General features: G+C 44.5%; 1 protein-coding gene across 1 annotated transcript in view; it reads right to left on the minus strand.

Annotated features, from left to right (window-relative positions):
- The window catches only part of CLNK (cytokine dependent hematopoietic cell linker), an 80148-nt gene extending 65044 nt beyond the window's left edge, over positions 1 to 15104 (minus strand). Inside the window, exons 1-3 of the mRNA XM_058547631.1 lie at positions 15028 to 15104; positions 14206 to 14277; positions 4206 to 4234 (exon numbers count right to left, since the gene is read on the minus strand). Coding sequence (XP_058403614.1) covers positions 4206 to 4234; positions 14206 to 14277; positions 15028 to 15104 — 178 coding nt within the window. The remainder of the gene's footprint in view (positions 1 to 4205; positions 4235 to 14205; positions 14278 to 15027) is intronic.
- Between the last annotated feature and the right edge of the window lie 1377 nt (positions 15105 to 16481).

The following is a 16481-nucleotide window of genomic DNA, read 5'->3' on the forward strand; positions in this document are numbered from 1 at the left end:
AATCCTGGCCGTGTCACTTTCTGGCCATGTGGCCTCAGGCAAGCTCCATCACTTACAAGCCTCGGTTAATTAATATTAACTTGCAGAATGGTGATAATAGTATCTACCCCAGACAGCTGTTGGAAGTTAAAAAAAAATAACTCCTTGGCTTAGTGCTCCCTACTAACAAATTGCTGTGTTCTGTGTTTCATGTCTTTTCAAGTTCAACTTTATGACCCAATCTTTTTCACTCAATCCAGATCTTTAGTACTCTCTGCTTTCTGATCTATATTAGGAACTTGTTCATTATTTAGTGCTCATGTTAAAACAAAACATGTGCCTTTTTCAGCATTCAACTCTGTTGACATGCACCTGTCCATTCTTCACGAGAGTTCTCCAAGCTGGGGTCCCTTCCTGCTGTGAGGCTCAGGGATTCAGTGACCACCATCATCTGCTTGACCCTCCCATTTTAAAGATGAAAACACTGAGGGCAAAAGTGTTGGGCACACAACACCAACAGGCATATTGTGATAGATGTGAGTTCTATTTTACTGATTTCTTTTCAAGTTTTCTAACTTCTTTTGGGCTTCATTTACCTAATCTATACAGCGAGTATAATAAAATCAGTACCCTACAGCTAAATTAGGCAAGTTTATAAAACGCCTGCCACAAACTACTTAGTTTCTTTCCATTTTCTCTTATTCTCAGGTCCTAGGTATCACCTGTGTCATGAGAAAACCAGTATTCACATTCTGGGCTCCCCACGTACAGCCCCAAGTTCTTCCTCTACACTGTGCAACCTTTCTCAATTTTTGTCTTTTAGGAACTAGAAGGTCTTGAGGGACAGAGGGCATCAATCTAACTTCATCTCAATATGATGAGAAATAGGATAATCTTCACCCTTTCCCTTGCAAGTTCCAAACTTTAGAACATCTTTAGTTTGGCATCAATCCGTGGCTGTAAGCAAAGGTAGAAATGAACTTCCTTACTTTCATTTTCACTATCTCTGAGTAAAGGTTTATGATGTCCAATGAGCCTTGACTATATGACATACTGGGGAAGAAGAGAAGGAAGAGGGAGGAAAGGAAGGGAAAGAGAGAAAGAGACAGAGATAGAGACAGACGTAAATTATATACGTATACACACACACATCTATCTATGTATCTATATGCATCTATGTATGTATCTATCTATAAATCTATGTGTCCATCTATGTATCTATCTATCTATCATCTACCAGCTCTGCCATCTAGCTCTTCTGGCCATTTCAGTTTTATTCCCTGAACCACAGGCTCCTGATCTGAATATTATGAGGTGAAATTCCAAGTCACAAATAGTCCAAACACACAGAAATAGCTAGATGGGAAACATTTATTGAGCGTTTGGAGAACAGGATTACTGTTCTCACCAGGTGGCCCTTGGAAATTCCCTTCTTTCTCTAGTTCTGAATTTCCTCATCTGTAAGGCCTGGTATTAGAATCTCAGACTAGCTCAGTCCCCAGGACCTTTCATTTTCATTTTCTATTTTTTTGAATCTTTGCCCAAAGCTGATTATAGTCTGTTACCTTAAGAACTACCACAAACTGGTTGAATGAATGAATGGATGAATGAATGAATGGTAACTGGTAAAGAAGCTGCCTCCCATCCTATTTCTTGGGTGATCTCTTGAAATTAAAGTATTCAAATATCCTGAGACAGTTGTTGTCCAGAGAATTGACAGCACCTTCTTGGTAGGGACAATCTTGATAGTTTCCTTTTTTTTGGTTTAGCCAGTGATTCTCAAAAGACCATCCTAGAACTACCTGAATTGGAATTATCTAGTTAAAGGTAAATCCTGGCTTGTGCTTACGAGAACTGGGTGAACACCTTTTCCCAGTAATTCAACTGTTAACTTTTTGATTTGTTTCTGTCCACCAATTTCCCGACATCTTGGGGAGAACCAGTCTCTGCTAAATTAACGCAGGTATTGCAATATCTAGAAATGGCCGGGAGGGGGCATTGGATGTTCATGTATTCCATACCTGCCTTTCCAACCTCTGGTCCTAAAATCCTTATTAATTTTTCTTTTAAAAATAGGAAAAACCAACCTTCAAGACCGCTTTCCTTAGAAAACTAAAAAACAAAAACAAAACAAAACAAGTGTTCCTGGACAACGTGAAATTTCTCATCTGTTTAATTGAAAACAGCCAACATATATCTTAATTAGGGTTTTTATTGTGCATGGTGACTTAAGACAGAACTACTCTCTAAATAGGGCTATCTTCTCCAGTTTCGTTCCTTATTCAGTGTAAGGAATATTTATTCAATGGAAAAACATGGTGCTGATTTCTATATATCAGCCTCACAGAAGGTGTTGGTATTGACAGATTGTCTAAGTTTGAATGTAAGTCTGTCTTCTCCAGGCCTGGAGTATTTTGTTTTTTTTGATAAATTGTTTTTAGTATACAAAAATACATGCTACTATAGAAAAATTATAAGATACAGATAAGCAAAAAAGAAGAGAATAAAAATCACTACAAAGTCCCCATACCAAGACAACCACCATAAATATTTGATTATAGTCAAATCAGTCACACACACACACACACACACACACAAGCACACACACGATATGGTCCATGTACATATGATCACACTCTGTGCACATTGCTTTCTTGCCTGTTCTTTCATATAACAGCATACTCTAACATATCCATGTCAGTAAATATGCTTCCACATCATTATTTTTAATGACTACATTGTATTCTCTCGTATGGATTCCTCACCATATTTTCAACTAATCCCATGGTAAAAAATTTCAAACACTTAAAAGTATCTGGGAATGTTATAAATATCACTGTGATGAGCAGTCTTTTATGTGAACCGTCATGCATGTCCCTAATTATATCAGTTCTGTTATATTTTAATAGACACTTGCAGTGGTTCACAAGGACACACAGGCTGGAGTGCTGTGGTTTGCTGCTAGGTATTTTTGGCAGGGTACAGATTTGAGTGCGTATGGGCAGGCCTGGGCAGCTGTATCTCAATAGACTTTTTTTGATTTGTTTTCTTTTCCCTGCTTCTGTCTCTGAAATGTCGTTAATGAAATGGAATACTCACCTGTCAGTTTTTTCTCTACATTAATGCAGGTGGAGAGCAAGGTCTAAGGGAGAGGAGTACAGGTTTATAATTCACCAACTGCCACATCAGATTGGCAACTTCACTTCCAAGCACCATCACCTTTAGAACTTTCTACAGTCCGCCCAGGACTCTAAGTGCGTGGTGGGAAGGGCTGAGAGGCACCAAGCAGGTGGAGGGAGGTGTATTTGAGACCAAAGACTCCAGTATAGTTGGGAAGCATCTACCTTGAGAGAACTCAACCCTTGTTAGGACCTGACTGGGAAGCTTAATCAACACAAGTTCTGTAAGAGGCATTAGAGCTGGGTGCTCATTTCTTATTTATATTCACACTTGCAATTTTGATTTTGCTTTCTCCCAGTTCTCCTTGCTGCTGTGTGGGACATGCTGAGTGCAGGTCATATGCTCCATCATGCGCCATCATGAGCCTTTTGAATTCATTTGCTGATTGCATCACTCCCCATGATTCTATCACTTCTTTGCACACTTCCTCTTGTCTATTTCTTTTTTTCTGTCTCATTGTAGTCATCATTACTAGCTACTAGCTTTCTAGGGAAATTCTATGGGACTTTCTTTGAAATAATAATGCTCCAAGATGAATAGTACACAGTTTTAGTCAAACTTGAACAGGCTCCTATTAAGTGCCTAGTACCAGAAACTAGGCTCTGAAAAGAGATGCAAGAGAAGCATAAAATGTGGTTTCTGATCCATTTGCCCACTCAACACATATTTTTGGGGGAACTCCTTACATAGAGTTTGGTTGAACGAACACTCGTGAGTAGCCACAATCCTGGCACTTAGGCCAACTTATCCCCGTTTTACAGACAAAGGAACTCAGGCCCTGGGGAATCTGCACTTCCTCCCAGGCTACATGGCTAATAAGTGGAGACCCAGGATTCCCACCTGCTCTGCCAGCTTCTGGAGCTTATAGAAGTCACAGACCAGGCCATACCCTGGGAGCAACCAGAGGGAAAGACCATAGGTTGCTAATGTCCTTTCGAACAGGCCAATAGTTTTATTGAAGAAAAAACACGAAAGAATGGAAAGACGAGTCTAAGGGACCCATGCTGGCATTCCCACTGCTTAGGTGACTGAGGGCCCTCACTCACCTGTGGCACTGGTGACTCGAGGCCATGACCTAGGGCAGAGAAGAGACAAGGTAAGTGTCAGCTGCAGACGGCTCCAGACCTCCCCCGGGGAGCGGGCAGTCGTCGAAGGCCATTGCATAGACCAACCTATGGAATGATTTTTTGGTGTTTGTGTTGTTCTAGACCTAAAGTAACATCTCATTATAGAGAATATGGAAAATAGAAAAACGCGTGTAGAAGAAAATAACACCACAGGTAATGTTCTGGCGAATCTCCTGTACATATGTGCATGTGCGTATGAGGATGTATGCATACATTTAAATATAGAGATGCATAAAAATAACAATGTATAGGATCCTGATGTTAAAAATACATTATGTATCTTTAACTGTTATTCAAAAATGTAATATGCATTGGCTGTATGATTTTTGGAGGGAGCGTTTAGGTTCTTGTTAGATTTTATTATCGCAAATAATGCTGTAATGTACATCCATGCATGCATTTTTTTTTTTTTTTTTGGTGAGGAGATCAGCCCTGTGCTAACATCCGCCAATCCTCCTCTTTTGTTGCTGAGGAAGACAGCCCTGGGCTAACATCTGTGCCCATCTTCCTCCACTTTATATGGGACGCCGCCACAGCATGGCTTGCCAAGCAGTGCGTCGGTGCGCGCCCGGGATCCGAACCAGCGAACCCCGGGCCGCCGCAGCGGAGCGCGCGCACTTAACCACTTGCACCACCGGGCCGGCCCCCATGCATGCATTTTTAATCTAACCGCTGAATATTTCCATGGGGAGACTGCACCATCCAGTGAAGGAGTACGGTGATGTGGGTCTTCTAACGCCCTCGTGGCACATCCCTCGGTGGCCTTCAGGATGGGTTGTGTCAATTTATATTCTAACCCACGGAGCGAGAAGTGACCATCGCACTGTTATCTCGCCACCATTAAATCCATACTTTACAACAACTTTGCCTCCTTGGCATTTGATTCTTTGTTTTACCTGTTTCACTTCCTTGATGACTAGAGAGATGGAATTTTCCTTTTTTTTTTTCCAAATGGCCTTGGGCCATCTGTATTTCTTTTGTGGTAAGTTATCTGTACACGTCTGTGTCCATTTTCCAGCAAGGTCTTTGTAGAGCCAGGACATTTCACCCGTGGACAGTGTGCTTGTGGAAGCACCTTTCCCTAGATTTTGGACACTGATCTGAAAAGCCCTGGGGCGATGGAAAGCTCTGAAGGACGCTACTTCTGCCAGCTGACTTGTTTGTGCCTTTAATAATCCCCGGCCCTCGTGCATAGCACCTTTCCTCGGAGGCTCTCAAAGTGCGTCACAGGAGCAATTAATTGAGCATCGCAACACAGCCGAGTGTAAATATTTATGAGGCCTCGCTGGTGGCTGGGACACTGGGCACAGAATAGTTAAGCCAGGAGATGATAGTAACCTGGACACCATAGCCCATGGGTCCAACTTCCAGGTCACCCTGTTGCCCTCTGCCCATTTTCATACTCAAAATGAGCCTGAGGGGTAGCTGTTATTGTCCCAAGGTTACAGACAAGGAAACGGGGGATTCAGAGGGCCCCACCACTTGCCCCGTCCCACAGAGAGTAAGGGATTTGACACCAGCCTGTGAGACCCCCGATTCCTCGCTGCATCCCCCGGCCCTCGTCTGTAGGCAGCAGCGAGCCATGCTCTGGAGGCGTCGTGCAGCTGTGTCTCGGAACCCTTGTGGTTAGCTCTTGGTGCCCTTTCAAGTTGCCCAAGATTCTGCAGAAATTAACAGTAAGTCAGCCAGAAAGGAGCAGATCATTTATCTGGGGCCTGAGAGCACTCTCTTGACACTTTGAACATACGGCCTCTTCCCTGACATCTTGGTCTTTGATTAAGGCCTCAAAAGGGTCCCCAGACTTGCGACCCATGACACATGAAATGGAAATGATACGTTTCCGTGACTGTGTACAGTGGGCTTGGTGTAAGTGTGGCAAGCCAGGCCATGGGCAGAAGGCAGCACACCCAGGGCAGGCAGGAGGCCAGCCTGCGCCCAGGGATTCTGAATACAAGGCACACTCTTTCCAGGATCCTAGAAAGAAATTTAGGTTTTAGATTAGGATTCTGTTCTTCTTCTGACCTTGGCCCGACCTGGTTTTTAGACTCAAAGACTTTAACGCTAGAAAGTACATTGGAGATAATGTTGTCCAATTCATTGTTCCTGTGTCAGACTCTTAGAGGCAGAACTGGGGTCTTTGGACACCCAAAAAGAGTGGGGCTGAAGGGAGAAGTGCCTGTTTGGGCCCTGAGGGAGGCTCCACTCTGGTTGGGGGGCTTTCCCCACTTTGCAGATGCAAATAAAGCTTCAAAGAGTTAAGTGACTTGCCTAAAGTGGCCCAGCAAGCAATTAGCAGAGCCGAGATTTGTCCAACGCTAAATCCCTTATTATTTACCAGCGATAGCAGCAACTTACACCTCCGAGCTGTCTGCATCTGGCAGCTTCCTCCCAATTGTCAAGCCTGTCTGAAAGTGGCTTATCTGATCCACCCTCCTTCTTGGTAGGGCCCCAAAGAGACGGTGCTCATTCATATGTCATATCCTCTGGGATTATGCACCCCAGGGCTCTCTGTGTGTGCGTCAGTGCAAGCCAAATGAATTAGCAGAGGAAGCATCAGCAAAGCAGGGAACGGTGTTGTTATTCCAGCTGAGCCCACAAAGGGGGAGGGAGAAGAGGAAGGCCAGAACCTGCCGCTGAGGGCCTGGGAAGAACGGGGTGTGGAGAGGCCTCCTGGACTCCACAGTTGTGTGTGGCTGGAGCATGGACATTGTTTTGACACCAGCAGCCGACGAGCTGTCTGAAAAGTCTCCTGCATTAACAGTCTTTGCAGCTTGACAGGCCAGGGTGATTAATGAAAGATGCTGCTAGCAAACTTTGTGGAGATGTGATGTGTTCTCTCTGTGCTCAAGCAAGGCCCGTGTGTTAGCAAGCTGCCTCTCGCCAGGGAATTACAAGGATGCACCCGGCTTCCTTTCGTCAACAGCATCAATAACACGGCCACGTGTGAACGGGCCACAGCTGGATGGTGTTAGAGCTTGGCAGCCATCCCTCTGCTCTTCCCACCCCCTGCTCCATTCCACATGTGGGCCTGAGTGCAGCAGGTCTTCCTCTATATTTCCAGCTTGTAAGACAGGTGTCCGCATTGTGGCGGGGGAGTTCACGGAATATGAAATGAGCAAGGCTGACCTCTGGAGATTTGTGGTTTCCAATATTTAAGGCTCATTACAAATAAAAAATTTTAATTTCTGAATGATTTTTAATTTTTAATACTTTTTAATAATTTAATACGTTTAATAACTTTTAATTTTTTAAGGGTATTAAATTAAACTCCTCCTCCCCCCTTGCTGCCTGGGAGAACTGGATCTGACAAAGTAGGCAGGGTGCACTTGCGTTCTGCTTATCCATGGGAACAGAGTTTGGATGGTGTGTTATTCCGGTCCCACAGAGACGGGACTTGGTCCTGTCTCCAGGGTCAAGCTCCTGGCATGGAGACTAATCCTCATCGACCCCTAGAGTGTGATGTGTGTGGTCCCCTCTGGATCTCCCCAGGCACCCACTGCTGGTCCAGCACGCAGCAGTAAAACCCTTGGGTAATGGTCGGGGTGATTTCACCCTGCCAGCCCCCTCCCTCTCCCAAACCTCTAAGATTAACTGGCTCAACTCCACATCTCACTCTAAGTTCTGCCCCTGAAATTAAAAGATTACTTTAGAGTAAAATTCTCTACTTTTTGGAAGACAATTGATATTTTTAAGCATTACTAAATTCATTTTTAGTGTACTCTAGATGGAGAAGGATCTAAAGTTCTAAATTCATTCTCCCCCTCCCTGTGTTTGAATGTCTACACTGTGTTGGTAACTGTGCACTTTACATAAGTCATTTCACACAAACTTCCTGGCACTTCTTGGTGGACAGTTCTTTTATCTCAATTTTAGGGCTATTATGGAATGTTAGCACCAAATGGGGCCATGAACTAGCCCTTTCATTTTGCAGATGGATTGACTGAAGCCCAGGTTAGCCCCTTGGGGGAGTCAATGGTGTAATATTTCACACCCAGCCTGCCTGATGGCAGGGCCCACCGTCCTTCCTCTCCACCACTGGGAGCAAGGGGGTGGGTTTGCATCAGGGAGCTGTGGGAGCTAAGGTTTGGAAACTCACCATGTGCTCAGAGATCAGGGAACCTGAAGAAATAAGCTAGAAGGACTGTGTCAGCCTCCAGGAGTGTGGAGCTTGGCAAAGCAGTGGATAAAGGATGCTCAGAGCTCTATCTCAGAAGAGTAATGTGGGAGAATATACAATGGATCGGAGAGGGAAGGACTGGGATATAAGAGTCTAAGTAAGAGGTAGTAAGGGCCTCGACAGTGAGTGTTTTCCTTGCTCCCCATGTAGCCACCAAAGCCCCACTCTGATCGTCTGACACCTATCCAATGGAACACATGTTCATATAACCAGAACAGAGTACGACTCGATTTCTCAAACTTCCTACACCAGAACCCCCACTCCTAAAGGGAGATCAGGTACCTAATACAGTGCCTAGAACATGGCTCGTACACAAAAATGTGTTCTTGAATGAGCATGAATGAGTGAATGGATGAGTCAGTGAATGCTATGCACACGGGCACAGGGAAGCATAGATAAGAGGGGCGTCCCAAGGGTCGGACAGCAGAGACACGTTGGAGACCAAGCCTGGGTCTATGCACGGGCCCATCCTCTCCCAGCAAGGCCCGGTAGAGTGTCCAGCACATAGTAGGAACCCGTTCCTCATGTGTTCACACACCCACATAAATCCCCACAGGAATAAGAGCTACGTTTTCATTATGGATCTGAGTTTGGAGAACATCTCCCAACTCCATAGTACTTTGAGCAGTTGAAATTCACGCCAAGGTACGTCAGGTCAAGGCTCATACATAATAAGCGAATAAATGGGTTCATTCTCTGTTATAGGAATCCTTGATTAATTTCAAGAATCCTCCTCTTTTTTTATCTTATTTTTACAAAAAAAAATTGGAGGGTGTGGAGGGGTCCTGGGAAGAATGCTGAAAGTGTTTGGTACCATTCAGCACTGTAAAAAGCTATACCTGCCAAGACCATCTTGACTGGGGAGGCTCCACTCCCAACTCCTCAGGATCCTGCCCTGCCCTTCCATCCCTCCCCTGAGCTCCTACAGCACTTCTTGCTCTAATAATGTACTTAGAATAATTAAAAGACAGCATATAGTTATCATTATTATTATTTTTTGAGGAAGATTAGCTCTGAACTAACATCTGTTGCCCATCCTCCCCTTTTGGCTGAGGAAGATTGGTCCTGGGCGAACATCCATGCCCATCTTCCTCTACTTTATATGTGGGCTGCCTGCCACAGCATGGCTTGATAAGTGATGTGTAGGTCTGCGCTGGGGATCTGAACCTGCGAACCCTGTGCTGCTGAAGGGGTGTGCGCGAACTTCACTGCTATGCCACCGGGCCAGACCCAAAAGACATCCTATAATTATTAATTTCTTATTTAAATCTCATATTGTTAAACCTTACCTGTGTTTTTAAATTTTCTTTCCTCAGCTAGATTTTAAGTTCTTTGAGGACAGAAAGCATCTCTTGTAAGCAATAATTCCTTTCATGTAAGCTAGCTATTTCCCTGACAAATATTAAAAGATGAGAACAAACATATCTGGCATTTTCATGGGTTGTAGGGCAGACACATGAGACAGCAGAGCAGGATCATTGCCATGCCTAGTTTAGCTCCAGTGGGCAGAGCAACTCCTGAGTCCCCAATCCCCTCCACCCTCACTCTGACTCGCCTCTATGTGTTCTGTCTTCTGTCTCTTCCTCCTGCATCCTTCTCCCTCTGTTAAAATTTTCTTTTATCACCTATTTGAGTTTCTAGTGCATGCCAGGCACTGGGAATGGTGCAAGCTGACAGCATCCCAGTGTATCCTAGCGGGTCCTGACTTCATTCTCTCTCCTCTCTGCCCTCTTCTCCCCCCACTTCGGTAATGTTTATTGAGCATCTACTATGTAGGAGCTCCTTGTGGACGACCATAGGAAAGCTGGCGTGACACCCCACTATCCTCTGTGAAGGCCCTTTGGACCCTTCATAAAGCTCTCAGCTTGTGAGGTTTTTCTGGAGGACACTCCACTTTCTGCGCAGTGAGGAGGGCCAGAGGGAGGAGAAGTGGTTCTTATGGATCTCTCAGTGCCTGGATTCCCAGGGCAGCTGGAGAACAGGTGGGGCAAAACCAGAGAGGTCAAGAGCAGACAAGCAGTAGTGGTTGCCCATCTCCTCTCCTGGGGCGGCAGGCATGCGTGGCCAGGAAGGTCCAGGAGGGGGCCTCCTAGTGCACAGAATAGAGCAGGGCAGCCACCTCCTGAAGGATGACAACTGGCCGCATGGGCCTTGAGAAATTACAGCCACCTGCACCTTGTCCCCTTGGAATTAACTGTTGCTGCAGGTGATAGCGGCAGAAGGGAAAAATTGATAGTCAATAAGATGATGAACTAGGAAGGATCTGAATGTGGAAAGTGTGAGCAACACCATTAATAACAGCACTGTCAGGAATGGGAAAGGAAAGAGACTTGCCCTTGGAATGTGAAGACTTGGCTTGGAACCCTGGCTCTGTGACTCGCTAGAATGTGGGCTTAGGCAAGCTCTTAGTCTCCCATAGTGTCCCTTAGTGCTCCCATAGGGCCTGCATCTTCTTCTCTCACCACGTGGGGCACAGTGTCTTATGGTCTGTTATTCGTTCTTTTTACGTTTCCCCTTGCCATAGACTGAGCATCTGAATGGAAGGGGCTGTATCTTCATCTCTGATTTTCCCAGTGCCCAATGCAGTGACTTTTCCCAAGTGGGGAGAATGTTCTCTCCCACCTCCCTCCTATCCTCTCGCACCTGGTCCCTATCTTACATCTTCTTCCTTTCATCCCGCTTACTGTGACTTAGTGGGTAGGGACAGAGTGAGCACTGAGCCCAGAGGCCTCTTCTGCCAGCTCCAAATCATGCACTTTTGGTAATGATGCTCAAACTTGAACGAGAACCACCGGGAGTGCTTGTTTAAACACAGGTTGAAAGCCTGGCCTTCAATGCTTGAGTTTCTGATTCAGCAGGTCTAAGATGGGGCCTGAGAGTCTGCATTTCTAAGAAGCTCCCAGGTAATGCTGATGCTGCTGGTCCAGGGACCACACTTAGAGCTGCTGCTGTGAGGCTGCGTTATTGTGGATATGGCTGTTGTTCTTGGGAGTGTAATGCACATGCCCCTTCCTAGCAGAGAGTCTTGACACAAGCAGATTGGAGACTCATAGGAACAGAAAACGAAATTCACATGTACAGACTGATACAGAAGAAAGTTGTGATAACCTAGAATCCAGAAATGGCACTCAATTGGAAGTTAGACTCTGAATCTAAATCCAGCTGTTACCAGTTACTAGCTCTGTGACCAAAACGTGTAACCTCTCTCAGGCTCTCTTTCTTCATCTGTAAAATGGGAATAATAATACCAACTTCAGAGCATTATCATGAGGATTAAATGCCAAAGTTCCTTTCATGGTGTGTGGTGCATGTCAGGTGTTCAACTATTGATTTGAGTTTGGACTTGACTGGAAAGCATCAATCGGTATGTTTCTGTTTCTACCTACATGTGGAAATGGTACAGAATAGAAGAGGGCATTGGGGATTTAGCCAGATGAATTCCATGGAAAGTCCTAGGACATATTCATATCAATAGCGTAGACAGGTCATGGGTAATGGAGGCAGATGTGATCCTGTGTTTCTTTTGGATAGTCCAGATGGGTGGGGCCCCAGCACTTAGCTTCACATTCTAGTTTGTAAGTCACCAGGAGGTCCATGCATGTTTGAGTTGGGGGTGGATAGCCCTCTGTGCCTGTCTGGAGGGCTGACTCCTACACCTAACTAAGGGATGGCAGTAGTGAGGACAGTGGCATGGAGTGCCAGGCCTGTTTTAGGTATTAGCAATAATATTGAAACTTCTACCATTTATATACCACAACCAGCTATTCAGCCTTGGGGAAATTATTTACCCTCTCCGCCCTGCATCCTTCTCTCCTATAAAAAGGAGACTAACAGCATGATTGTTAGCATCCAGTGAGATGCCACCTTTAAGCTCTTAAAACAGCGCCTAGCACATGGTGAGCACTCAGTGACTGTCAGTCTTTGTTATTCATTGAGAACCTCTATGTCCCAGGCACACTACAGAGGTCATTCATTTATTCCCCAAACACAGGAACTGCGTTAGGCACAGGGATCAGTGATAGACAAGACAGCCTACTCATTATTTTCCAAACACCACTTCTAACCTACATGAGGTGCTGAAATGGAAATGGGCTTGTCTGAGGGAGGTTGCTCAGCTAGTCAGCAGGTCGGCTGAGACTTAAATCCAGCCCCAACAGGCTCGCTGCATTCACAGCCTGCCCGTCTCCAGCACCCTCCCTACCTTCCTCACCATCATCAAATACTGGTAACCATAATTTGTACAGAGAATGAATATATGAGTTTAATAGTTATTAAAGTAAGATAGTAGACCCAAATATGTAGTTTTCAAGCATTTTGATTTGATTTATATATCTCAAATACTAATTTATATGCATATAATACTTTCTTTATAAAATATGCAGTGGTCCAAAGATTTGTATGTATATGGGCTTTTTTTAAAATTTGGATTTATAAATGGTTTGGAACAGGTTGCAGAAACATCATCTGTTGCTCTTTTTAATATATCTTGGGCATGCTATGACACATCCTGAAATAATTTGCTTCAGAAAAAATAACTGCTTTCTCTCTCTTTTTTTCAAATGTAACTGTAAATATTACTTTGATGTACATAATTGCTGCAACCATCTCCATTTGAAGGAAGGCTTCTAACCCTTCCATCTCCCATCTCCTGCTATTGTCAAGAAATAATAAAAACTGTCTTAAAATGCATTATTCAAATGTATTTAAGGTAAACATTGAAGAAGTCTGAGAACAGCCACAAATTTCCCTTTGCTTAACGTGGTCTTGAAAATATTTCAAATCGTCTGTTTTACAGGCATTCATTCACTCTGCATAGGGAAAATATTTCTTAAACCACATCTTAGCATCCCAAGAATGCTTCTTGTGCCTGGCACATAGTAGGAGCTGGACGGTGGTGACTGACTTGAGTTGAAGTACACTGAGATGCAAGGATTGGTGTAACACTCGGGGACCCTCGGATGCCTACAAGAGCAGAGACTGCTTGGGCAGGGCATGGTGAGGGAGTTCTGGCTGGCCGCAGGAGACCTGCAAGCCCTCTGAGCACCAGGGTGTTGCCCAGGATCAGACTGCTGGTCAATGGCAGGGCTGGATTTGATTGACCTCAGGATCGGTCTCTAGTCAGTCATTTCATCCCGTTACCCCCACTCTGAGCTTTAAGACTTGGCCTTAAGAAGATAGGATTTTGTCTTCATCTCTGCATTTTCAGTAGCCTGTGCAAGTCCTAGTGCCACAATTGCTCAGTAAATGTTTTGCTCAACTGAAGGACAAAGAAAAGAAACCATGTAGGCACATGGGTCCCTCTAGTCTCCTTGCTTGTGTGCCCTGGCCGTGGACTCGTGGCCTGATCCATCCATGATCCATCATTTAAATCATTCACCACTGAAGAATGGAAACTTCCCTCTCAGTGGTTGTCTCTTGGGCTGTTTAGAGACTTGGGTGGGTGGGAGAAATAGCTCTGGTCTGAAATGCTGTGGACACCTGGAGGCTTCTCAATCTATATACCTGCATCACGCCCGTGCTGGTTGTTCAACCCACATCAAATCTCTTCTCCTCCTGGAGACTGGTCTCCACGTAACTTCTAAGATCACCGGCAGCAATATAATTCTATCACGCTAACATTGTGTGTGTGTGTGTGTGTGTGTGTGTGTGTGTGTGTGTGTGTGTTTGAGTGAGGTGGTCAGCTTATTTGCCACAGAATCAAAAATTTCACTCCTCTATTAATAAACAAGTAAATATTCTGACCTATTTTTCAGCAGAGGGAAGTTCTGGAAGTTTAAATCACTGGATCCTTCATTTGTTGTCTTTCTATTGCCCCTGGGATAAAAGAAAATAGATTATAGTCAGGAAATAGTAAGAAGCTAGGGGAAAAAATTAATTAAGTGCATTCATTCCTAGAAACATCCACCCAGTCAGATTTAAGTAATTAACGTCTCACAATTCCAAATCTCTCAGCATTTCCATTGGGGTTAAGAAAAATCCGTGTTTAAAGTAATTTAATTACCTTAAAACATTTTTTAATGTAAGAGCTTTATTTTACGAGGGGTTGTAGCATGGGGTGGAGGAAGTGCCCCAGTCAGGATGAGGACATGTGTCGATCTCCCGCCATCAGCAGGGTCACTGGGGACCCTCCTTAAGCTCTGTGAGTCTCCGTGAGGTTGCTCTGTAGGAGGAGGAGCATCATACCTTCACCACATGCTTGATGGAAGGCTGTCAAAAGGATAGTGCTCATGGGCCAAGGAATGTTTTAGATGTTTTCCTCTGTTGGTGGAGTTTGACCCCAAACTAGCAGACATCATCCGGTGTAGGAAGGCAGATTATTTAGCAATAGCAACTCGAATTCAAATAATATTTATTGAACTCTCCTATATACTTTAGGCACTTTGCTATGGCATTTTCTATGATGAGATTAAATTATTTTAAATTGAGTTAATTTGTTCAAATTCAGAAAGGCATTCACTATCATAAACCATCACTGTTATGTATCCCTAGTTCATCTAATTAGCCAAGTTTAACATGCTTTCCTTTCTCTTTGCAGGCATTTCGTGAGCATTATCAGACACTCACTGATGACACTTTCCTCTGGAAACTCTGACAGCTCCCTGGTCAGCTCCTCTGACCTCACTGCCCTCCGCCCTCTCCATGTGGGCCAAACCTGCTTCCTCTTGGCCCTTGGACGTTCTCTCCTCTCTGCCCAGGGCTCTTTCAGATACTGTTCCCTTTTCTCAAACCCCTGTCGACCTCCTTCTCCTTCACTGGAACTCACGCTCTGAGTTCAGCTCAAGTGTCACTTCCTCAGAGAAATCTTCCCAACAGAGAGACTGGCTCCTTCATGGCACTTGTCTGAGTTGTAATTGTCTTTTCTCTGCACTTGTATTCATGTCTGTTAAGCTGGCTAAACTACCATCTCCTTGAAGGCAGCGGTTGCCAGTCTTTGCATCCCCAGGGCCTGGGTCCGTGGCTGGCCCATGGCAGGCCTTGGAGCACAAATAAAGTGCTCCAAGAAATGCCTCGTGGGGACTTAAGACTCTCTCTCCATCTAGGATTTGCGTGTAGCCTATAGACTGGAACAGGATGAATAAAACATTTAGTGAGTTGTTTGGATATATTTTGTCACTGTGTAATGCCAACACTGATGGCATTATTTCACAATTTCAAAATTATTGCATTATTGCCTTATTTCATTGTTTTTTATTTATCTGGGTAAAACTTGATTCATAAATCTATACCTGCACTCTGATTTCTAAGTTCTAGACATGGACATTGAACTATTTTCTGGGCCTTTTTAATTGGTTATCCTCCAGCAGATCCAGGCCATTTTCCTAGTACGTGGCTCCATTGCTCACTTAGTTTCCAAATAAGTGCACCAGGCACTCACCTTGAGTCTTCTCTTTCTCCCCTTCCATCATGGCCATCTTGCTAATTTGTTACCAGATCCTAGTGATCGATCGATCCCCAAATGTCTCTCTGTGCCTCCCTCTTCACTCCCATAAGCTATACTCAGTCTTAGTTCTGCTTTCGTTCTCTCCAGCCTGGCTCTAGTGTCAGCCTCCTGGCCTCCTGGGCTTCATTTATCCACCAAACTGTGGCAAGAACACCCTTTGTAATTAGCAGAATATAGTCAATCACCTCCCTTCTTGAAGATCCTCACCACTTCTCCATTTCTGCAGGACACAATCCAGACTCTATCATGATAGCCAAGATCCCTGCCCCTGTGGCCTTGAATACCATTCCTGTCGTTTGTGTCCATGTTTCCTGCCATTGTCTCCCTCACCCAGGCCCCCACACTGTCCCCTCCCATACTTTTGTATGCTCCCAGATCATTGATCAGATTATACTTTTTGCCTCCTCTGCATCTGTCAAAATGCTTTCTGTTCTTCAAGATCTAGTTCAAATATTAGTTCCCCATGAGTTCTTCTGTGCTGCTTCCTTTTTGAATCCCTTTTGTATTTTTGGTATACCTCTGTTTTAACATTCATTCCTTTGTTCATGAATCCATTCATTCATTTACTCAACAAACG

This window comes from Diceros bicornis, chromosome 8 (assembly GCF_020826845.1).
Source record: "Diceros bicornis minor isolate mBicDic1 chromosome 8, mDicBic1.mat.cur, whole genome shotgun sequence".
In the NCBI taxonomy this organism is placed as follows: domain Eukaryota; kingdom Metazoa; phylum Chordata; class Mammalia; order Perissodactyla; family Rhinocerotidae; genus Diceros; species Diceros bicornis.